General features: G+C 52.1%; 7 protein-coding genes across 7 annotated transcripts; 4 read left to right on the top strand and 3 right to left on the bottom strand.

The window, feature by feature from the left end:
- Nucleotides 1-463: 463 nt before the first annotated feature.
- Nucleotides 464-2,346, bottom strand: rfeF (putative transcription factor RfeF). The gene is made up of 4 exons (XM_025629325.1): nt 2,210-2,346; nt 1,313-2,150; nt 1,183-1,250; nt 464-1,135 (listed from the first exon to the last, which is right to left on the bottom strand). The coding sequence occupies exons 1-4, from the start codon at nt 2,231-2,233 to the stop codon at nt 716-718; spliced, it is 1,350 nt and encodes a 449-aa protein (XP_025479983.1). The 5' UTR covers nt 2,234-2,346; the 3' UTR covers nt 464-715.
- Nucleotides 2,347-5,252: 2,906 nt separating this feature from the next.
- BO87DRAFT_49082 (Gfo/Idh/MocA family oxidoreductase) lies at nt 5,253-6,813 on the top strand. The gene is made up of 2 exons (XM_025629324.1): nt 5,253-5,347; nt 5,429-6,813. Exon 2 carries the CDS (start codon nt 5,456-5,458, stop codon nt 6,707-6,709), a length of 1,254 nt encoding a protein of 417 aa, XP_025479982.1. The 5' UTR covers nt 5,253-5,347; nt 5,429-5,455; the 3' UTR covers nt 6,710-6,813.
- A 116-nt stretch (nt 6,814-6,929) lies between these two features.
- On the bottom strand, nt 6,930-9,593 carry BO87DRAFT_358431 (signal recognition particle subunit SRP72). The gene is made up of 4 exons (XM_025621468.1): nt 9,029-9,593; nt 8,665-8,938; nt 8,462-8,606; nt 6,930-8,401 (listed from the first exon to the last, which is right to left on the bottom strand). Exons 1-4 carry the CDS (start codon nt 9,347-9,349, stop codon nt 7,180-7,182), a joined length of 1,962 nt encoding a protein of 653 aa, XP_025479981.1. The 5' UTR covers nt 9,350-9,593; the 3' UTR covers nt 6,930-7,179.
- A 1,844-nt stretch (nt 9,594-11,437) lies between these two features.
- On the top strand, nt 11,438-13,183 carry BO87DRAFT_49045 (glycosyltransferase family 31 protein). The gene has a single exon (XM_025629323.1). It carries the CDS (start codon nt 11,578-11,580, stop codon nt 13,015-13,017), a length of 1,440 nt encoding a protein of 479 aa, XP_025479980.1. The 5' UTR covers nt 11,438-11,577; the 3' UTR covers nt 13,018-13,183.
- Nucleotides 13,184-13,733: 550 nt separating this feature from the next.
- BO87DRAFT_307687 (putative C6 transcription factor (AmyR)) lies at nt 13,734-15,678 on the bottom strand (the record flags this gene model as incomplete). Its single annotated transcript, XM_025619404.1, has 3 exons — nt 13,734-14,135; nt 14,197-14,647; nt 14,699-15,678. 3 exons carry the CDS (start codon nt 15,676-15,678, stop codon nt 13,734-13,736), a joined length of 1,833 nt encoding a protein of 610 aa, XP_025479979.1.
- A 1,323-nt stretch (nt 15,679-17,001) lies between these two features.
- BO87DRAFT_358423 (glycoside hydrolase family 31 protein) lies at nt 17,002-20,579 on the top strand. Its single transcript, XM_025621467.1, has 5 exons — nt 17,002-17,049; nt 17,122-18,075; nt 18,133-18,543; nt 18,596-18,766; nt 18,821-20,579. The coding sequence occupies exons 2-5, from the start codon at nt 17,381-17,383 to the stop codon at nt 20,499-20,501; spliced, it is 2,958 nt and encodes a 985-aa protein (XP_025479978.1). The 5' UTR covers nt 17,002-17,049; nt 17,122-17,380; the 3' UTR covers nt 20,502-20,579.
- A 359-nt stretch (nt 20,580-20,938) lies between these two features.
- Nucleotides 20,939-23,201, top strand: BO87DRAFT_376387 (alpha-amylase). The gene is made up of 9 exons (XM_025623285.1): nt 20,939-21,302; nt 21,354-21,392; nt 21,458-21,573; nt 21,631-21,739; nt 21,790-22,018; nt 22,081-22,243; nt 22,294-22,440; nt 22,495-22,735; nt 22,796-23,201. Exons 1-9 carry the CDS (start codon nt 21,150-21,152, stop codon nt 23,078-23,080), a joined length of 1,482 nt encoding a protein of 493 aa, XP_025479977.1. The 5' UTR covers nt 20,939-21,149; the 3' UTR covers nt 23,081-23,201.
- Nucleotides 23,202-23,457: the final 256 nt, after the last annotated feature.

Raw genomic sequence — 23,457 nt, 5'->3', positions numbered from 1 at the left:
GAGGGTTGCCGCGCGGGTAACTAAGTAGTACTGTACTGTCACTACCCATGGGGATAAATAAAGAACCTTTTGTTTGAATAGCTGCCTTAAGTAGCCTTCCTGTCTGTCTGTCTGTCTGTCATGATGATGTATTTTATTTGAATAGATAGATAGATAGATAGATACTCTACTGCTTGTTTTGAGGGTATGGAGGATTTCATGGAGTAGGATATATACTAGGCAGTCGAATATGTTACTCCTGGAAGAGGTTCGTAGTATCCAGCATTGATGGTCATATGCAAGGCGTTCAACGATGTTGGATGCCTGAATTGGTGGGCTATGCACCTTACTCAGCGTATAACGTGATTGGTGAGCGCACGTGATGGCTGCGGGGTGGGCCTGCTGAGGGATGACGTCGTTGGTAGGGAGATTTTGAAGATCGCGACACTGGTCCATGTCAATCCCATGTCAATCAATTATCGATGAGAGTCAGATGAGAGTGGTCACGGAAGTATCATTATTCCATTGCTCAATTTTGCTTCACAGATAAGCTAATCATGTAAGTGGGTCTATCCGTGCCCTTCTCCTAGCCCGCCATGCCAGCCATGTTCTCCTGCCTACGAAAATCTGCTTGCTAACGTTCGAAGAAAACAACAATCATTAAGAATAAGAAGGGAGTTCACATTTGCGCCCCTGCCCTGCAATTCCGTCTCATAGGACAAGCGAACGTGGTCTATCAGTACCTGGGTGGCTGGGGTGCCTGGTAGGGGGAGTAGCCCCGTGGCGCGCCAGAGGACTGTCCATACCCAGGCTGGTTGGGGTGAGGAGAGGGTGCACCATATCCACCACCGTATTGCTGGCCATATCCCGGTGCTGGGGCCTGACCCCGGCTCTGGTAGGGGGGTTGGCCGTACCCCTGGCCATAGCCTGGGTTAGCGCCGTAGCCCTGCTGAGGTTGACCGTAGCTGGGAGCAGGGGGGTATCCGGGTTGACTGTAGCCACCACCGTACTGTCCACCCCGGGGCGCTCCTCCGGGAGGTCCAGAAGGAGGCCCAGAGGGAGGTCCAGACGGGGGAGCACCACCAGCTCTGCCAGCAGCCTTCTCATCTTTGGTGTCGTACGAGGAATCAATAGCCCCAAGCATCAATTTAGCGCACTAGAAAGGTTAATAAATTGCAGTGTGATGTGTGGAATGGAACATACCCAGAGTTCACGAGTCAAGTACACGGGCGGCACAGCGCGTGACATCTCATCCTGTTCGACCTCGAAGTCTATTGACAACATCAGTACACCTGGTATGCTCGAAGGGCTATCCTAGCGTAAGTGGACTTACTGGAAGTGCAATCAATCAACGAGCCAATTCTCGGATCTTCGTCCAGCGAGGCAAGGAAATCCCGAGCCTTGGTGTCATTGCCCACCTGCGAGAATTGGAAAGAAACGGCACCCTGTCCATATTGAGTCCGAGCGACCTCGCTCACGGCGTAGCCAATAGAGCTAGAGACGCTATCGAGAGGCTCTCCGGCGGGTTGTCCATCCGTGATGGTAATGACAAGAACTGGCTTTTGCAGGCGACCTGCTCTGGCCGGGCCGACAACCATGGGATCGAGGACCTTATTGCGCAAGCTGGTTCCCAGGGGAGTAAGGCCTTGGAAGCGGACGCGCGAAACAAGGCGGCCAACATCCTCTGCGTCGCGGATTCCATCTCCCTGCTCCGCATTGTTCATGAACCGTACCGAGATGCCATCTTCATCGAAAGTAGACGCAGCAGCAGCAACAATTTCAATGATCTGCACCAGCTGCTCCTTTCTGACGCCGCGCTCTTCGAATTCGATGGAGCCGCTGTCATCAACATAGAGGATGACGTCGAACAGAGACAGTTTCATAATGTCCATAGCCACCTCTTGGGGCACACGGAGTTCGTGCATCAGCTTGTTGACCTTTCCTGGGGCCTCGTTGGCCAGCGTCTGAACCAATCGATCCAGTCTCTCTGGGGGCCAGAAGCTCTGGAGTCGCTTCTCCTGGATAGTTCCGATCAAGAGCTGTCTGTAGGCAGCGATCTGCTGGTCGGATGCGCGGGCGGCGGGAGGAGCACCTCCAGGGGCACCGTAAGGCGCTCCCGGTCCACCAGGTCCGCCGGGGTAAGGTGCATTCTGCGGGGGGTAGGAGGGGCCCTAAACCATTAAATCGAATTAGCATGTCGGTCACACCACAGTCAAAGCTAAGCGAATACGCGAGAATCACGACTGCAGATCATTGGCAAACAAATGCGGGTATCTGGGATATAGTATGTACTTGAGAGGCTTGCTGTGGAGGATACTGCGGTCCAGGCGCTCCATAGGGCTGACTTTGTGGCGGGGGAGGCGGGGGTCTGTTATAGCCCTGCTGTGATTGTCCATATTGTCCGGATGGAGGCTCCCTAGTACCATATTGAGGTGGTTGCGAATAGCCCTGCGGCGGTGGTCCCTGAGACCCATAGGGCGATGGGGAGTAAGCCTGAGGAGCCGGAGATGCCGACGGATAGGCGGGCGCCGAGTAAGACGGCTGAGAGCCTGGATAGGGCGATTGAGAACCCGAATAAGCTGGGTGCGGACCCGGCGATGGTGAGGGAACCGGCTTGTTTGGAGGGGCCGACGAAGGCGCGTAGGCTTGATACTGAGGCTGCTGCTGCTGCTGCTGCTGCTGCTGCTGCTGCTGCTGCGGGGGCGGCGAAGTCGGATATGGGGATTGCTGGGCCGAACCCGGGCGTAGCTGAGGCGGATAGCCGTATTGGTTATAATAAGGTCGCGACATAGTTGAAGATGGCGTCCAGAATTTCCAGCAAAGGGGCGAGGAGGGCAAGAAATAGAAAAGCAGAAGTGTGACACGGGCGCGAAGAGAAGGTTGGAGGGGCAGAAGGGGGCCACAGTGGAGAGGGAGGTGAACCCTGGCTCTCTTTCATTCGATGAGAGTAACTCTCACGATGGGAGGGAGAGGGTGACCCAGCAGTGAGGAGTGGCAGTGCCAACCGAATGAAAGCGAAAATTGGGGAGAAAATCGAGGAAAGAAATACGACACGAGGAAAGAGAAAAAACAAGTTCTAGCTTACCGGACCACCAGATGGCGCAGGGGAGCCTTGATAAGCCTGATACTGGGGTTGTTGCTGCTGCTGCTGGTAGTGGTCGCAAAGAGATGCGTCAGCTTTTTGTGGAAAGTGATAATTTGAAAACGAACTGGGTAAAGACGCCGGGGATAAAATTGAACGGTTCAAAGAAAGGACGGGAGAAGAGGGGCGGAGGGGATCACTAAAGATTTAGTTTTGCCCGGTAGGGCGGGGACTCACAGGATTTCCACTAGAAGAAGGATTGTTGCCAGGCTGCAGTGCAGCTGGAGGGCCTCCTGCATAGCCTGTCGGAGGTGCGCCTCCATAAACGCCGGGCCTGTTTGTGCTCATGTTGTTGGGTGGTGGGTTTTGACTGCCGGCGATCTTGGATGCAAACTAAGAAAGGACGTGCAGGATGCAGCAGTTAGTTGGGTGGTATTCGATGCAGCCTGCTCGAGGCTAAATAGTAGTAGTCTTGGGATATAGTATAGTAGTAGAGTATGGTCACAAGAAAAAGAAGAAATACAGAAACACTTGAGGTGAAGCGGGGCAGATACGCGGGGCAGAGAAGAAAAACAGAAAGAGCAAGCAAGATGTAAAAGGAACATGTTGGGCACTCACCCCCATCTTTTCGAAGCAGCTGACGTCCAACTACGTAGTCAGTAGGTAGTAGATAGAAGAAGTATAGTCAGGGGGGAAAACAATAAATCGGGGAGAAATGGAGAAGGGGATAGGATGATTGATGGGTGGAAAAAGGATGGCGTCAGAAGGAGAGCAGAAAACCGACGGCACTACGGCGTCACTGCCACTATAAAAGCACTGCCCGTGAAGAGATCCATCCAAGCAAGAGCTAAAGTGCTAAAACCGCTGGACTGGGACTAGCCGACCTCGGGATGACGACTGGCCCACTCCTTCCTCTTCTCACTTAGACCCACTGTTGGTTGGTGTCCTGAAGCTATACCCAGCTGCCCCCTTTCCCTCACTTAATACTTACTTGTTCTATGATAGCAACCGGCAGTTATTGATCGTAGCGATGAATATCGCATAATAATCACGAATCTTTCTAGTGATCCCGAGGTTTCTAAGGAAATGTATCGGGAACTACAGATCAGTACAACTGTACTATAGCCTGTTGGAACCCTGCAGGAGTGCATTACATCCAAAGTCCGTATAAGCCAATCGTTACATCCCGTTCCCCGCACCCCAGAAGAATTCTGGATGATTCCGTAGGGCTGATTTCATCCATTTGGTGTTCTTCCTGCCAGCCTCAAGGATCAGGCTAGATCAATTCTTGTAAACCTAGCAAGGCTGAATTGCTGACAAGCAACTCTTCTCACCATATTTGAGCAGAACGATTTTGTACACGATATTTACCTGCGCCTTCGTGAAGAGCTGTTACAGCCACAGCTGACCAAGCGCAGCACATGATAACTCAATATGACTGCAGACTGACTTCACAGCAAATCCAACAAGCCATCACTACCCCAGCTGACCCTTGCCATTTCGTGCTCGGAATCACGGCTGTCATGGGATTGGGGGCATATTTGACCGCGCCTCTGCATGCAGTAGTCAGAAACAAGCTTGCAGCGTAAAGAATCTGCCGAATCAACGATGGGCCCTCATCTCAGGCATCATCGGGGACACACAGACAGAACGCACGGATCGGCGCAGCCAGACAATAGGGCTACATCACTAGCTCGGCTGGAACAGACCAGACCAACAAGACCCCTGGTGTAGTCTAAAATAACATTTTCATCAGAGCTTCTAGAGCATTTCAGAGCGTTAAGCATAAAATCAGAGAACAGAAGATGACAGGGCAGGATGGCAACAAAGACCAGATTCCACGGGGGGCCACTGATGTCATGCATGTCACCGCCGGTGCAAAACAAAAAAGCTTCAACATCCCTGCGACCAGGTTTAAAGAACAGTAGCACAAACTCTCCCTGAGGACCCTTGAAAGAGCATCCCCAGAGCTATTCTTTATCCCTTGTTTCATCTCAAACACCTCACTGCAGTGTTGCTGAGTACTTTCTTCCAAGGGACTGAGTGCAGCGCACCCAGTCGGTATCATTGTTACCGGTTTAACCCCCTTTGCACCTCATACATACATACATACCAGCTCACCTCACTTTCCCCCTTCGGAAGACTTGTTCGTTCCATCCCTCGAACGTTCGGACCATGTTCTTTTCTTCACCGTCGCTCGATCTTCAGAGCTCATCCTCACTCTTATTCCTCCCTGACGATTGAGTTCCATCGAGTAGCACAACTAATCTACCACATACAAAACAAGTACGTGATTTACATTCTCGTCACTCTCTCTACCAAAGGAAAAGAAACAAACACTAATCTCACCATAATGCGTCTTACCAGAACCCCAAATCCAAATAAACTAAAACAATGACCGAAACCCCAACCATCCTGCGCGTGGGAATCCTCACCGCAGACGAAGGCGCCAAAGCCATCCAAGCCATCTACCTCCCAGCCCTCCGTGCGCTTCCCACCTCGTTCCAGGTCCAAGCCATCCACGATGGCTCTAAGCAGCCCCTGTCATACGAGACCGACATCAACGGCAACATCTGCAACGACCATGACCAGCACCAGCATGGCACCAGCACCAGCACCGCCATCCCAGTAGCCCCAACCCCGGAGGACATCCTCAGCAACCCAACCATCGACCTAATCCTCAACTTCATGCCAAACGAGTACCACGAGACCTACACCATCGCGGCCCTCCACTCCGGCAAACACGTCATGGTCGAAACCCCGCTAAGCCTAAGCATCCCCAGCGCCAAACGCATCATCGAAGCCGAGAAACACGCCCCCAACGGCGCCAAAGTCTTCGTCGCCTGCGCTCGTCGCTACGCCCCCAGCATCGCCTCCGTCTTCCGACAAGAAGTCGCCAGTCTCGACCGCATCTACTACGCGCGATGCCGCAACATCGCAGGCCCCAGTTCCGCACACACGGCCACCGCCCCTCGCAAGCAAGTCTGGAACGAGGTGAACGGACACGGCCAACCCTTCCCCATCTCACCCCCTTCTTCCCCCTCGGACTCCATGACCGGGAAAACCCGCCCCCAGCTCCTCCAAGGTCTCCTCGAAGAAGCCTTCCTCGGCCAAGACCTAAGCAAAGAGCGCGTCGCCCTGTGCGAATTCCTCGCATCCCTGGGATGTCATGACCTAGGCCTCATGCGCGATACCCTCGGCTATCCGGACGCTGTGTCCAGCATCTCCGTCAACGAACCATATTACTCTGCTGTCTTCCACTATTACAGTGGCGGAAAGAGCGAGCACGCGTTCACGCTAATGTACGAGACCGGGACCGATGCGGTGCCTCGATGCGATGCGCATCTGACCATCTACGGCGATACGAAGACCGTGAGCGTGCAGTACGGCCTGCCGTATGGTCGACGGCACGGGGTGAAGGTGGTTGTCGAGACTGTTGATGAGAATGGGGAGATGAAAAGGTCGGAGACGGTGAGTGCGTGGGAGGAGAGCTATCGCGAGGAGTTGAAGGCGCTGCATGCGTATTTGACTGAGGATAGGGCTGTGAAGACCACGGCGAAGGATGCGATTCAGGATTTGAAACTGTTTCAGACGATCTTTGAGCAGTATGATCGGCAGTGCGGGACTATTCGCACTCCGTTGGGTTGAATTGTTTGTCTGTCGAGTGATCTAATGATGGAGGGCATGTGTGGAGGGAAATGGTGGGAAGATTGCTATTGCGCTTGCCAGGCGGGGTCGTTGATCAAGCTGGGATTGTTTTTATACTAAATACCTTGTGCATCATGCTTGTGGTTTCTATTTACGGCACGGAGTCTAGTGGGATGCAGTTGATCCAAGGGACAGTTATTATGTATCATGCATATCATTGATTATAATACGGCTCAGATTGCTATTCACGATGGAGGATTGAGGCCGTTCACTCATCAGCGTGTGCTCTATCTAGCTACAACCCGAGACTATCAAATATCATTCCACATGCTTCGTCTCTGCAACATGCAACAACAACTAGATTTGGTATCCTGCCAGCAAATGCGATGCAAGAACGGAGGGAAAGTTGAGAAAGAAAGGGGGAGGGAAAGAAGAAAAAGAAAAAGGAAAGCGGTGGTTATCTACTGCATCTACCGCTTGCCCTTCTTCTTGTTCTTCTTCGAGCTAGAACCTCCACCGCCTCCTCCCTGGGCCTTCTGAGTAGGCGGAGCCGGGGACTCTTCAGCCTTTTCGTTCACCACACCACCCTGTGTGCGCTCCGCAGCGCGCTGCTTACCCTTGCGGCCCTTGGGGCGGTACGAAGACCGATCGCGAAGAGGCAGCCAGCGCTCCGGGTCGGGTGTCTTGCTGGGGTCGTAGTCCTTGGGCAGACGGTCCTTGCGAACGCGCTTGGTTGCGCGGTCTTCCTTGTCCTTTGCGCTTCTCTTCCGGGCGCCGGCCATGGCGGCCGCGGCCGCGGCGTTGGCCGCGGAGGAGGGGGAGATGCCGGCGTTTTCGAGGGAGGCGACGTTGACGCCTGAGATCAGGTCCGCGACGGAGGGGAGACTGTCGACCTGGGATTCTACCTTGGAGTAGTCGAGGGTTGCCTGGGAGGCGACGTAGCCGGCTACGGCGAACTGGTCAGTCGAGTCTTTCTGGTAGAGGGACTTGAAGAGGTCGCCGGCTTTGGCGAGGTCGGAGCGATCGGAGGAGTGCAGGAGGGATGCCCCTGCGGCGCGGAGCAAGGAGGCTGGTGGCTCGGCCGATTGGCTCTGCCAGTATGTTGCGGCTTTGGCGAGTTCGGTCCGGATCTGGACTTTACGGCCCTCCAACTTGTAGAGGGAGACGAGGATGCTCAGGAGACCGGGGTTGAAGCGGACTGTTTTGTCTTGCTCGGAGATGGACTCGTCGAGCAGTTGGAGGGTTCGCTCTAGTGTTGTGATTGCGGACGTCGTGTTGCCCGCACCCACGTAGAGCTGGACGGCTGTGAGGGCAAGGCCAAGGTCCTTGGGCCGTCTGTCGAGCGCAGATAGTATCCGCTTCAGGGCCTTGGTGCCTGTTTCTCCACGTGCATGAGCGGCAGCGTTGTAGACTGAGAGCAGGTTGGCACGAGGTTCCGTCGAGGGGTAGCCAGATTGAGCGAGCGCCTTAGAGGTGGAGCGGATGATGCCATCGTATTTCTGAACGAGGAGGTCGGCCGAGTATGAGTTTCCCGTCGCGAGGTTATCTTGGTATTCGAAGAGCTTGTCGCTGTCGGTGGATTCGGGGATCTCGTGAAGAGCCTTGTACAGAGCGAAGGGATTGGTAGTGGTGGTGCCACGGGCAAGCGTAATGTTGGTCTGAGCGATCTTCTTCGTCGAGAGCTCGGGAATACTATTGGGTTATGTGAGCTTCCGATGTTCAAGTTCAGCCAGGGTTCTGTGACAAACATACTCGCTGACGGAAATTTCCTCCAAGACGGACTGCGCTTCCTCCGACTTTCCTTGGCGAAGCAAGACGTACAACTGCTGCACGGCGATCGGGAGAAGCTCGGCAGCCCGGTCTTCAGGAGTGAGATCCTCCGATGTACGACAGAGCTCTGTATAAAGCTGATCAGCTACTATTCTCGTGCGCCATGCGGGGTTGAGCACACGAACCTTTAGCCCGAGTCAATAAAACTTGTCCCTGCTGGAACTCGCCCTTGGCGATACTCAAGCAAGCTGCATTATAGACCGTCTCGAACGCCTCTAGATCATCCCGCATCGGCCTGCTATGGCGTACAAACTGGGGGTAGCCCTTCCACTGCAGCTGGGCGTCCGTAGCCCACGAGTTGATGCGCAAATCGTTCTCTTCGTTCGACAGGGACGCATTGTCTTTCGATAGTTCTTCGTAAATCTCGGCAGCGCGACGGAATTTCTCGGAACGGTAGCTCTTTATGGAAAATAAGAGTTAGGACGAGCGGACACGCTGTGATAGAAGATATCCAGGTGTAGATAGTATTTCTGGAAGGTAACAACATACGGCTTGAGCTTCCAAATGCAGTGCACCCCTCTCACCGGCGACGCGAGATACCACCTCAATTGCCGGGTCCAGCTGGCCGCATTTATATAGGGCATAAGCGTATTCCAAAGCTGCTCTGTTCTTCAAGCCATCACCGGCTTCTTCGAATACTCGCAGGCAGTCCCCATAGCGGTCAAGCTTCAGCAAAGCAACTGCCTTAATATGCTGAGCCTGCAAGTCCGACTTCGACTTGGCCAGAGCGGCATTGCATGACTGCAGGACTTCCTCGTGGTCGTCAATGGATGCCCGTTGTAGCAACGAGCTCAGTGACTGGGCAGCCATAGCGGAATGTGTGTCAATTGGCGGAACGCGGAACGGGATGAGGGGCCCGACGAGGGCTCGGAGGTAAGGAGAGGTGGATTGTTTATCGAGTCACAAATAAGGACATATGCAATAAGCGAGTAGTAAAGTCGAGAGTATAGACTGGCCGAGGATGATCTGGCAGGTGGCCTCCGCTGGAAGCCATGTGTGCGGGATCGAGACATTTCCCCATTGGGGAACTCTGCACAAGTGTGCGGGAGCGCCCACCGTAGCCCCCCGGCTCACCATGTGACTTTGTTCAAGGCGGAAATGAAATGACTAAATTATGCAGTTGTCGGGGGGTTCTTGACTGATCTAAAGTCAACCCTGTTGTGCAACAATAAGTCCCAGTAATGGTCTAGACTGCTGGCCGTTGTGCTTCACATTTTATGCCCCTTACTCACCGCGCCACGGCGTTGCTTTTGATTACTCTTGTCTGGCCAACGTTGCATGGAATTATGCAGGGGCAGATTACACCAAAACAAGCAGACAGCCTTTGACGATAAGCCGTTCAGCTGGGGCAACGAAGCAACGAAGCAACTGTATAGGAATCTATGAAACCAAGATGCATAGATTTGATAGAAAGTATTCGTCTGCCTTCAGAACACACAATTAATTTGTGTATAGGTGGTACTAATTCATGCACGCAATATAAGCCCATGCTTATACTTAACTAGTGGTGTTAATTAGCTTTAGCGACATCTATTATTATCACTACCCAAGACATAGGAGCTAGACTACATATCATGTCTCGCGAACTCATCCGACGACGAGCGATAATGAAAATCCATCAGCTTCACTGCAATTGGCCATGGGAAATTAAAGCGACTGGAGCAAATCTCATGAGGCTGCAGTGCCGGAAAAAGGCTGCGACGGCGAGTGGTTCGCAAAGGAAGAGAATAATTCCCTGATGGAGTCGACGCGTGGTCACTAGAAAAGAAAGCGACAGTCAACTTATCAAATATTTCTTGACATCTCGTGCCAGAGGTTGTATTGGCAGAAGGATGCCTTTTTCGTTTGCTTTCGAGACGAGAACACATGCACATGCACCACTTGTTAGTCAGTTCGCCAACCCGCAGCAGGGCTTTTCTCACTATGCAACTGGTTGGCGACACAGACACACTACCGACCAGATAAGTAAGTCGATAAGCCCATCATGAGACGCACTGCCAAGCGATTCGCCTGCAGCCGTCGTCATCAAGCCGCCGCCCCCGCTGCCCGGTTGGACCATCGCCCCCAAGTGGAATGCGCGTCAATCAACGGGCGGTTGTGCCATCCACCAGCTGCTGCGGCGACGGTGGCTGTCCCGCGGATGTCTAGCCTAGTGCAACCGAATAGAAAGCAGACCAACCAATAAGTTAGGGGTAGTGTACAGTGTCAGGTTAGGCTCTGCTACTACCGTAGATGATAACCCTCTGGCTGGCGGCGTCTTTTGCCATCGGAAGCGAGAATGCGACCGCGCCATGAGCCATGGCGATGGGGGAACTGGTACAGGGTAAACCACTAAGGGCGGACCCCTAACGCAACCCTGGGGGAGAGTGTCACCGTCCATCGCTGGAGACATTGGGACTTGGAGACGAAAGCATCAGACTAAAATCTCCTAGAGCGTGTTTGAATGGCCGATCGAGGGCCCCCAGTGGACACCGAGCAGGTGTGCCCTGACGGCCAGACCGGCTCTTATTCGACCAAGCATCGTAGACTCCATCCGTGGCTTCCAGCGTCCCATCTTCCTAAAGTCCAGGGCATGGCCGATCCCTGGCTTGTCGCCGGTCTCCGCCAGGTCAGATCCGACCAATTTCGAGCCGTGCAAGTGCTTGTTTCTGGTGTTTCTTGTCGCCGTGCTGCTTTGGAGCCCCGTTGATCGCCTATCAGCCTTCCCTTTCAACCTTGGCTCCATTGACGTTGTCGCTTGCCCGCTGACCTTCGTCATTCTTTCCGCGTTCTTCTTTCCTTCATCCGTTGGGGTCCAGAGATCGTCTGCTGTTCATTTTATCCTCTGGGTTTTCCTCTCCACGTTTCCTTCCCCCCTTCTTCGCTGCCAATCTTCCCTCCTTTACTCGCCCAGTATCCGGCCCTCCCCTCCTTTGTCCCCTCTTACCGGAAGATTCGACATGGTCTTGCACTGTTAGTGCGATCACTGTGATTATTTCATCCTACTCCAGCCATCCATTTGCCGGGGATTATACTTGAGAGACACGGGAGAATCGAGAATGTGGGCAAAACCTGCGGACAAGCCGCGGTCATCGATGGGGAAGAGAAAGCTGCTGCGCTTTGTCGTCATCAGCTGTATCGTCACTAGCTTCACCATTTTCCTTTGGCCCCGTCTAGAATCCGAGCGCGTGACCACGGAAACTGTTTCCAACATTACCATCACCTCCGATGTTGGCTGCCAGCCGGACTTTGAGGCTCTCCGCCGCTTGAATGTCCAGAAACTGACCCAGTACGTGCGACGCGAAGTAGTCGCCTCTGAATCTCCCAGCAACGTCTTGCCGCTGTCACAACGTCTCCAAGTTCCTTTATTTCCGCAAAAGTCCCATGGCGACCAACTTCATCTACCGGAGGAGCTCTTGCATGAGGACTGCTTAATACCAAACCCGGTGTCGCTCCAAGTCCCAACACCCCCCAGACATGCGGATGCGTCCCACATCGACTTCGGTGTCGCTACGACGATAGAACGGCTGAACGACTCCCTGGACGCGTTTTCTCATTGGGCGGGTTATACAAATGCTCACATCTTTGCCTTGGTTGAGCCCGATGAGGGGGCACACGAGGTTCTGCTAAAGGCTGATGCGCTTGGAATAAATCTCTCAATATCGGAGTCGAGTGAAGAGTACCAGCGCCGATACTTTTCGCTGGTCCCTCACCTGGCCAAGAATGCGCGTCCAGAAACGAAATGGTCGTGCGTCATGGACGACGATACATTCTTCCTCTCGATGCCAGAGTTGGTCAAAGGGCTCAAGGAGTATGATGAAACGAAACCCATGTACGTGGGTGGACTGTCTGAAAGTATTCCCCAGGTTGGAGTGTTTGGATTGATGGGATTTGGAGGCGCAGGCGTCTTCTTGTCCCGGCCTCTGATCCAAGAATTGAGCCGGCCGGAAGTATTCGAGGACTGCCAGAGAATGGATGTGACGGGCGACCGCAGAATTTCTCTTTGCATCTACCAGTACACCAGTGTTCGTTTGACCATCGACCACCGCCTGCACCAGCTCGACATGATGGGCGATGTGTCCGGGTTTTTCGAGGCGGAACGGCAACCGCCGCTGTCAGTGCATCACTGGAAGTCTTGGTTCCACGCGGACATGGCCAAAGCCAGTGCAGTCACCGAAATCTGCGGTGATTCTTGTCTCCTGCGGAAATGGCACTTTGGAGATGGCTGGATCCTCACCAACGGCTTCTCGGTGGTGAAGTATAGCAGCGAGAAGAAGCCAGGCGACAGAAGCATGGAGCTCACGTGGGACAGCCACAACGGTGCTGTTTTCGAGTCATATCTGCATGAGCTTGGTCCTCTCCGCTTAAAGGACGAGGGAAAGATTAGCTACCTGCACGAAGACGCCATCATTGACGGAAACCGCGTCCGTCAATGGTACGTCCACCGTGACCCGGAGAAAGGTGATCAAGTTCTAGAGTTGATCTGGCGAGCAGCCTAAGAACGCCCGCCTGTCTGCATTAAGATTTGGCGCAACAATCATTCGCACAATCCCTCCCATTCTCCTCCTGCCGCCCCGCCTTCATCCATCTTCAGAACCACCTGTGCTGCGTCTCCAAGCTACAGGTTCTATCTCATGTCCCACCCCCTGACTTCTTCACTTATATATGAAAAGGGGTATCCCTCTCAACCCCCTCTTCTACGCTAGCCACGTTTATAATTTTGCTTCTTTCTTACGGCGCATAGATCATGAAACTTGATTGTTTAGCTTGGGATGATATCAGATTCGTGCGCGATACAGGTACATAGTCTTGGGTTTCTTACTTTTTTTCCTTACACTTTCATACCAATTGTACATTTACTTTCGATGGACCCGGTTGTGTTGCTTTGTATAGCGCATTTAGACTGAAATAAAGAATGACTTAGAATTACTCTATGTTACTCCTTTAAATTGATTAAGGTGTTATGGCTTCCCTCCAGATATAGGGAATTATTTATCATAGTGCAGTGCAAACGCATGGTGACTGAGCTAATATTCGACCACAATCGAATATTGAATAGATAGTCTCATCACCTATATACATGCTTTATTACATACAATTCACCTTCATGCCGTATACATTGCCACATAATTCCCAGATAAATGGTATCATAACAAAAGCAAAGTCGTAACAAACTCGAATTAATGCCAGCATCGTCATCATCGTAGTTCCTTTCTTAGTTCAAAAGATTGTTTTCCGGAAATTGCACCTGTGGAGTGGGTAGAAGTTGTGATAGTGGCTCCATTAGTGCTGTCTCTGGTTCATGGGAATCGGGATTCTCCGGAACCGTAACAACGGCGAGTCCGGTTTCCTCTTCCCATGTGGGAGCAGTGGATAATGGAGGGAGGAAATTGCCCATTGACGTGGGGGATGTGAAATCCATAGCGCCTTTGCACCGCTCCAACAATGAGGGGAAGAGGTACGACTGAGAGCCGCGGATGCGTGATAAGGTAGTGAGGATGCCCCAAAGGAGTTCGCGGGGATCGACGGCCGCTTCAGTAAGACGGTGCGCGGCTTTAGTATTGAGCGATCGTGCCACGTCTGCGACTGAGGAACCCAGGTCGAATAGTTTTTGTTCCTGTTATGTTGTTGTTAGTAAATGACATTGGCATGTGCTAAGTTGGAACTGATGTACTAACCATGCCAATGCCGTGAGCGTCAACAGCTCCCTGGGATGCAGCACCAATAACGTTCATAACGGCTTTGCCGACAAGGACGGGGAGGTGAAAGGGGAGGACTGCCTCATCGCGAGACCCAGGCTGAGTGGCGCGAGTCATAGAAAGTTTCCACATTACTGTCTGTAGCCATTGCTGGGTGATGAGTATGTCGACCTTTTGGATCTCCGAAACACCGTCGACCGAGATCGCGTTGCAGAGACTAGATTGAATAGCAGACGTAGGGGGCATCTCGGACGAGCCATCCATGCCTCCCGCAGAGACCCAGTCATAAAGGTTGACGGTCAATTTCTCGAAGATGCTGATTAGATTGATGAAACCGTATGCTAAGATAGGATCTTCTGAGCAAAGCACTTGCGGCTTGCGGATTGAATTGCGCAGCATTACCGGTTTCGCTTGTTGAAGTGCGTAACCCCTAATTCATGTTAGTCGAAGACTGGCAAATGCTGTCCTAGGATGCACCTACCTTTCTGTGACAAACAGTAGCCAGAACACCCTGCGCCGTTCCTCGGCTTCTTCGATACTAAGATCCACATAACTTGATTCCCGGTGCAGTGCCAGCGTGAAGACCATAGAAGTTGCTTGACAGAGGTAGAACCAGGCATGGTCCTGTCTGTCCAGATTGCCATACGAAGCAAACAGAAAGAAAGATGTAAGAAGACTTTCTATGTTCATTCCATCTACTGGGTCGCAATCCTTCCTTGCGCGTACTGCTTCAGCCAGCAACTCTTCGCCGGACATCCAGGAATGCCCGTCAATCCCGGCTTGCAGGTGCGAAGGTTCTGGGACAGATGCTGTGCCATCCAGCTTGAGTTGGATATGTGTGGCTGCGCATAGGGCGACAAGAAAGACATATCGTTGGGGCGATAAACGTTCAGGCTGGTGACAATCTTGTTGCAGCTCCTCCTTCCGGACCACAGGCATGATGGGGAACAGATACTTCAGATAGACATTCACATGAGCCAGTAGCACCGGAGCGGACAGGCGTCGTGCATAAGGGCGCACTAGTGCCATACTGGAGTCTGACAATGAATTGGTTGAATCGGGCGAGGAGACTAGCTCTGGTGGGGGAAGCTGAGAAAACGGCTCAGGGGCGTCATGGGGTAAGTATTGAGGGTCTGCCACTGTAAAGGAAGGCGACATCGGTGAGCTTAACGGATAGCCCACTCCATCTGTAGTCCATTGCTTGTTCAGCGGATTATGTGACGGATTGTGTTGATATGAATTCTGTTGTCTTGATACCAGTGGATGAATGGGCGCAAGCGGATATAAGGTGCGAAACTTGGGCCCTTTGCGCCGGAGCACATCACTGTAGGAGCAAGAAAGAAGCAGGCGTCGACACTTATCGCAGGGCAGCTCGCGCGAGCATTTGATCTTACGTCGACGACAGTTGTCGCAGGCTTGCTTGGAGGCCTTTTGCTTGGTGGGGGAAGGATGTGAGTCCATTTGTATGCGGAAACAAGTGTGAGGCTCCCGTCAGAAGTTAGCAGTAGCAACAGCAGTGGAGCGAGACTCTGGGGACTTCATTGTATTCTGAAAGAGTGATGCTCGCCGGACAAGTTTCGGTGGTCGAGATGGCCACAAGTTGAGCAGTCACCGAGAATCAGGCGATTGCTAAAGGAGGGGAGACCAAGGAGAGAAATCTGGGGAAGGGCGGCGGGGAAGCGACACTGTGAGAAAGTCGGCAACTCCAGGCTACCCGGACCCCGCGGTATGAGCCACTTTCTATTAACCTGCTACGACTGGCCTGTTCATTTCGGCCCGTTGTTCGAGCCAAAGAGGCTATCACCTCGACTGGAGCTACTAGTATTTTAGTCCCAGAATGACTTCCTGGCTTAGCAGGTGGACCCTCCGCCCGAGCCATGACGCGGGTCAGGTATACTCCAGACAGAAGGCCGAAGTCATCTCCTTTAACGGCGAAAGCAGCGTAGGCTGTGCCAGGATATGGTTCACGGAGCCATCATGAAAGATATTGCCTGCAGACGGCCCATTCCCTCCGGCGACCCTTTGTGTGCGAGGGTGGTGTGAGATACTATCAGTCGCTGGTTCGGCCTGAAGGATCCATCATTCGACCAAGGATATCATCCATGCGCTACGGAGTACTTTCGGAGAATCAGCACCCCTGCACAAAGCATTCTCATGGTGAATTCCTATAGCAAAAGCTGACAGAGTCTGAGACTCGCTGACGATGGGATTCATGCTAATGATGGTCCGGAAGAGCTTTCACGTAACACTGGTGAACAACATCCCACTCGGGAAGCCGAGAATATGTGACCTAGGAATGAGATGATTATCAAAGCCATTAAATGCCTCGCAGTCAGGGCCCCTGGTATGTGTCTTCACTAGTAGACCCCATCTTCATTCGTCCCCGCCTTCAATGCCCTTCATTTTAGGTTTGAAATCAAGATTGAGTGCCACCTAGTTTTCAAACCAGCCAGCATCGAAAAGTCTGGTGTTGAGATTCTTCACCGGGAGCATTCTGGGGAAGGTGGGAAAGGCGCCGCGCGAAGTGGTCGGGTCGCGATTGTCAACTGGATTGGAGCACAAGAATCGTCAGAGCCGAAGCCCGAATTGAGGGGGTCTCGGTGATTTATCGGGATGAGAGCCAATCAGCGTGCGCTCATCATCTGATTGTCTGGCTGCCAGGCATCTCAGGCATCAATACGGTACTCGGCAGTATCCACTCCCATCTCTCCGGTGCAACAAATCATCGTTGGAGAATCCCCAGGCTTCCCCCCGCCAACTGGGGTCGATGCTTCTCCAGTTGTCCTCGCCTACAATAAGGTGCTGTACCAGCCCAACAATATCTTCAATCAGGTAGGTGCTTGCTCGTTACCTGCCCCATTCTCTCCTCTTCTTCGGTCATAATGAACTCAATTCGCTCGCTAGCTTTGCCGATTCTCCGCAATCCATAAAAATGTATCTCCGTTTGCCCCTTACACGTCGGGAATTCACCGGCGCAATGAGCCTTCAGATACGGTCGCACAGCGTCATGTCAATAGGAGGCTACTCCTAGTAGTGATGATCCAGTCGCCTCAGCCCAGCCATGTATAAATAACAGGAGGATTTCTTGAATACATATGGGTGATAGCTGCTCCATTCTCATCAATGATTACGCGACCGTGCCTCGTGTCTCTTTAAGCGAGCCATGGTGAAGTTGACCGATCTCCTCGCCAGAGCCTGGCTTGTCCCTCTGGCTTATGGGGCGAGCCAGTCGCTCTTATCCACCACTACCTCTTCGCAGCCTCAGTTCACCATTCCTGCTTCCGCAGATGTCGGTGCGCAGCTGATTGCCAACATCGATGATCCACAGGCTGCCAACGCGCAGTCGGTTTGTCCGGGCTACAAGGCTTCAAAAGTGCAGCATAATTCACGTGGATTCACTGCTAGTCTTCAGCTCGCAGGCAGGCCATGTAATGTATACGGCACAGATGTTGACTCCTTGACACTGTCTGTGGAGTACCAGGATTCGGATCGATTGAACATTCAGATTCTTCCCACTCATGTTGACTCCACAAATGCGTCCTGGTACTTTCTTTCAGAGAATCTGGTGCCTAGGCCCAAAGCTTCTTTGAATGCATCTGTTTCCGACAGCGATTTTTCCGTGTCATGGTCAAATGAGCCGTCGTTCAATTTCAAGGTGATCCGAAAGGCTACAGGCGACGCTCTCTTCAGTACAGAAGGCACCGTGCTTGTTTATGAAGACCAATTTATCGAATTTGTAACGGCTCTTCCCGAGGAGTATAACTTGTATGGCCTTGGGGAGCATATCACCCAGTTTCGCCTCCAGAGAGATGCTAATCTCACCATATATCCTTCGGATGATGGGACTCCTATTGACAAGTGAGTGCCGATTAGACCCGCATCTTTGGCTCCACTCCTGACACTTACTCTTCCTAGAAACATCTACGGCCAGCATCCCTTCTATCTGGATACAAGGTATTACAAGGGAGACAGGCAAAATGGGTCTTATGTTCCAGTCAAAAGCAGCGAGACCGATGCCTCGCAAGAATATATCTCCCTCTCCCATGGCGTGTTCCTGAGAAACTCTCATGGGCTAGAGATACTCCTCCGGCCCCAGAAGTTGATCTGGCGGACCCTAGGTGGAGGAATCGATTTGACATTCTACTCGGGGCCAAACCCGGCTGATGTCACCAGGCAATACCTTACCAGCACCGTGGGATTACCGGCCATGCAACAATACAGTACTCTTGGATTCCACCAATGTCGCTGGGGCTACAATAACTGGTCGGATCTGGCAGACGTTGTCGCGAATTTTGAGAAATTCGAGATCCCGCTGGAATATATCTGGTGCGTATTGTACCTGTCCATTAAGTCTAAAACCGGTCTGACATCTATATAGGACCGATATCGACTACATGCACGGATATCGCAACTTCGATAACGATCAGAATCGCTTTTCCTACAGCGAGGGCGAAGAATTCCTCAGCAAGTTACATGAGAGTGGACGCTACTATGTACCCATTGTTGATGCTGCACTCTACATTCCGAATCCCGAAAATGCCTCTGATGCGTAAGTGGACCGTGTCAACTTATACAACTGTCCTTGTTCTAACAAGCAATACAGATACGCTACATATGACAGAGGAGCTGCGGATGACGTCTTCCTCAAGAACCCCGATGGTAGCCTCTATATCGGAGCCGTCTGGCCAGGATATACAGTCTTCCCTGACTGGCATCATCCCAAGGTAGTGGATTTCTGGGCCAACGAACTTGTCATCTGGTCGAAGAAAGTGGCGTTCGATGGAGTTTGGTATGACATGTCTGAAGTTTCATCATTCTGTGTCGGGAGCTGTGGCACCGGGAACCTGACTCTTAACCCGGCACACCCACCGTTCCTTCTCCCCGGTGAGCCCGGCGATATCATATATGACTACCCGGAGGCTTTCAATATTACCAACGCTACAGAGGCGGCGTCAGCGTCGGCGGGCGCTTCCAGCCAGGCCGCGGCAACCGCAACCAGCACGTCGACCTCGGTGTCATATCTGCGCACAACGCCCACGCCTGGTGTTCGCAATGTGGAGCACCCACCCTATGTAATCAACCATGATCAAGAAGGCCATGATCTCAGCGTCCATGCAGTGTCGCCAAACGCGACCCATGTTGATGGTGTTGAGGAATATGATGTGCACGGACTCTACGGGCATCAAGGATTGAACGCTACCTACCATGGTCTGCTTGAGGTCTGGTCTCATGAGCGGCGGCCATTTATCATTGGCCGCTCAACTTTCGCTGGCTCTGGCAAATGGGCGGGCCATTGGGGCGGTGACAATTATTCCAAATGGTGGTCTATGTACTACTCCATCTCACAAGCCCTTTCCTTCTCGCTCTTCGGCATTCCTATGTTTGGTGCTGACACCTGTGGGTTTACCGGAAACTCGGATGAGGAGCTCTGCAACCGATGGATGCAACTGTCCGCATTCTTTCCATTCTACCGAAACCACAATGAGCTCTCCACAATCCCACAGGAGCCTTATCGGTGGGCTTCTGTTATTGAAGCGACCAAGTCCGCGATGAGGATCCGGTACGCTATCTTACCTTACTTTTATACGTTGTTTGACCTGGCCCACACTACGGGCTCCACTGTAATGCGCGCACTTTCCTGGGAGTTCCCCAACGACCCAACTTTGGCTGCGGTTGAGACTCAATTCATGGTTGGGCCGGCCATCATGGTGATTCCGGTACTGGAGCCTCTGGTCAATACGGTCAAGGGCGTATTCCCGGGGGTTGGACATGGCGAAGTGTGGTACGACTGGTACACTCAGGCTGCAGTTGATGCGAAGCCCGGAGTCAACACGACCATCTCGGCACCATTGGGCCACATCCCGGTTTATGTACGAGGTGGAAACATCTTGCCGATGCAAGAGCCAGCATTGACCACTCGTGAAGCCCGGCAAACCCCCTGGGCTTTGCTGGCCGCACTAGGAAGCAACGGAACCGCGTCGGGGCAGCTCTACCTCGATGATGGGGAGAGCATTTATCCCAATGCCACGCTTCGTGTGGGCTTCACCGCATCACGGTCAAGCCTGCGCTCGTCAGCGCAAGGGAAATGGAAAGAAAGGAACCCACTTGCTAATGTGACGGTGCTCGGAGTGAACAAGGAGCCCTCTGCGGTGACTCTCAATGGAAAGACAGTATCGCCAGGATCCATCACATACAACTCCACGTCGCAGGTTCTGTTCGTTGGGGGGTTGCAGAACTTGACGAATGGCGGCGCATGGGCGGAGAACTGGGTGCTAGAATGGTAGTGTCAGACACAAGCCAGGTGTGCGCGTACAGCATGCAAGATAGGTAGGGCAGTTGATGTCCCGCAATGTAGGTATTTGGTTAGAATCCAAATTTTTAACATCAACCTTTGTTTTACCGCCCACCGCGGCATTCCTGCATGACTATGTTCTGTAAACGGGCCTGACAACGCCCAGCAACGAGTCACCAGGGAAGGTACTCTTTCTGACGCGCAGCTCTGTATAGTAGTTGCCAAGAAGGCCGCCGGGAAGGAAACCGCCGGCCTGTGGCCACTATTCGCTGAGAACCCCTGCCAGTCAACGACATCCACCCATGATCGCCAGGGCCCGATGAAATTCCCCCGCATCTTTATCTGTTTATAGGTGAAGTCTTTCATTCCCATCTAGCTGACGGTCGGGTACATCGTTAATAGGCAGCCTAGTTTCCAAGACACGGAGACGCATGTAATCGCTATTTATAGAGTGCTGAGATCGGACCCGTCGAATAGTCTTCCGATAGTAAGTGACAACTCACATTGTCATGTTGGCCTTACTCAATCCAAAGGAACTGTCCGGCTTTGGATAGCCTAGTATAAATCATATCAACCTCCCTTCATTAAAGCAAATTGCTCCTCAAATATAGTTATAGTCTTAGAGAAACTGACCAGAAGAATGACGATCATTCTGTTCTTCCTCAGTTTCTTGGCCACTGTTCTGGCAGCCACGCCTGCAGAATGGCGCTCCCAGTCGATCTATTTCCTGCTGACCGATCGCTTTGCGCGAACTGATAATTCTACCACTGCTTCGTGTGATTTGAGCGCCCGGGTTAGTCACAGCATGAGCTAGATCTTGCAAATGACCCGCTGACAAACGTAGCAATATTGCGGTGGATCCTGGCAGGGCATCATCAATCAGGTCGGTCCATCATCGTTGCAGCACTATCTCTATCAACGCCTGTCTGGGAATCTAACATTCGATAGCTGGATTATATTCAAGGAATGGGCTTTACAGCGATCTGGATCACACCAGTAACTGAACAGATCCCCCAAGATACTGGTTACGGACAGGCATATCACGGATACTGGCAGCAGGATGCGTGAGATGTTACCTCTATCACCCAAGTGCATGTATTTCCTTCTTACCATGCAGACAGTTACGCCCTCAACTCCCACTATGGTACAGCAGACGATCTCAAAGCTCTGGCTTCAGCTCTTCACTCACGGGGCATGTACCTCATGGTGGACGTCGTTGCCAATCACATGGTATGTTCTCGGTCCCCCCAGAAATTTGGCTTCATATCTGACAACGATAGGGTCACAATGGCACGGGAAACTCTGTGGACTACAGTGTCTATAGACCATTTAACTCGCAAAAGTACTTTCACAACCTCTGTTGGATCTCTAATTACGATAATCAGACAAACGTTGAAGACTGCTGGCTAGGTGATAACACCGTTGCTTTGCCGGATGTTGACACTACCCGTACGGATGTGAAGAATATGTGGTATGACTGGGTCGAGTCGCTTGTCTCTAACTACTCCGGTATTTCTACCGTTGCTTCACCATCGGCTATCGTTATAGGACAAAGACTAACAGACATCAAGTCGACGGCCTCCGTATAGACACAGTCAAGAACGTTCAGAAGAACTTCTGGCCCGGCTACAATAATGCTTCAGGCGTATATTGTATCGGAGAAGTCTTTGATGGAGACGCCGCATACACCTGTCCTTATCAGGATGACTTGGACGGAGTGCTCAATTATCCAATGTAAGCCATACACATAACCCCAATGAATGCTCGCCAATGACTTGCAATAGGTACTATCCACTCCTCCGGGCTTTCGAATCCACCAATGGCAGTATCAGCGACCTCTTCAACATGATCAACACCGTTAAATCTACCTGCAGAGATTCTACGCTTCTGGGGACTTTCGTCGAGAACCACGATAACCCTCGCTTCGCCAAGTAAGCATCCCCTTCCAACTTCATCGTAACGAGCACATTAGCTTACCCCCGAAGCTACACAAGCGACATGTCATTAGCCAAAAATGCCGCAACGTTTACCATCCTAGCCGACGGCATCCCCATTATATACGCCGGTCAGGAACAGCACTACAGCGGGGGCAATGATCCCTACAACCGCGAAGCGACGTGGCTCTCGGGCTACAAGACCACCAGCGAGCTCTACACGCATATCGCCACATCGAACAAGATCCGTACCCACGCTATAAGCCAAGACAGCGGATATCTCACCTACAAAGTGAGTCACCATTGAGTCCTTGCGTTGCGTAGTGCATCTAACTGTGGAACTCTATCGCAGAACTACCCGATTTACCAAGACACCTCGACTCTTGCCATGCGCAAAGGCTACAACGGCACCCAAACCATCACGGTTCTTTCCAATCTCGGCGCCTCTGGGTCCTCGTACACTCTCTCCCTCCCGGGAACAGGCTACACCGCTGGTCAAAAGGTCATGGAGATATATACCTGCTCGAATTTGACAGTCGACTTAAATGGCTCGGTGCCAGTCCCCATGAAGAGCGGATTACCACGGATCCTCTATCCCGCAGATAAGTTGGTTAATGGAAGCTCATTTTGCAGTTAGTTCCTACCTATCTGATTCAAAAGTCCATGTTTTCATGCGTGTCCTTCACATACATTGTTCGTGAAATGTTAAATTGATACATCCGCACAGGTTCCGCGATAAGCGTCTTCAAGCATGCAGGGGGAGTAATGTTGTTCTTGAGCTACACTGTGTAAGTGTATCAATCACTAGAAGTTGGCCTCCGTGATCGTGATCTAGATGCTGACATTGATTTGTAGAATTTCCGCTCAGGTGCTTATTGCTATAATGACGTGATTGGGATGTCTCAGTGTGCCTTGTCCTATTAGTAAATTTCAATAGGCGGCGGGATGTTCCTATGTGTAATGGATTCTTCAAGAACATTTTATATAATTAAGTAGAATCCATATCCTTTTGCA

The sequence above is a fragment of the Aspergillus neoniger genome, assembly GCF_003184625.1.
Source record: "Aspergillus neoniger CBS 115656 unplaced genomic scaffold BO87scaffold_15, whole genome shotgun sequence".
Taxonomy (NCBI): Eukaryota; Fungi; Ascomycota; class Eurotiomycetes; order Eurotiales; family Aspergillaceae; genus Aspergillus; species Aspergillus neoniger.
This window is presented reverse-complemented; position numbering and strand designations above follow the sequence as displayed.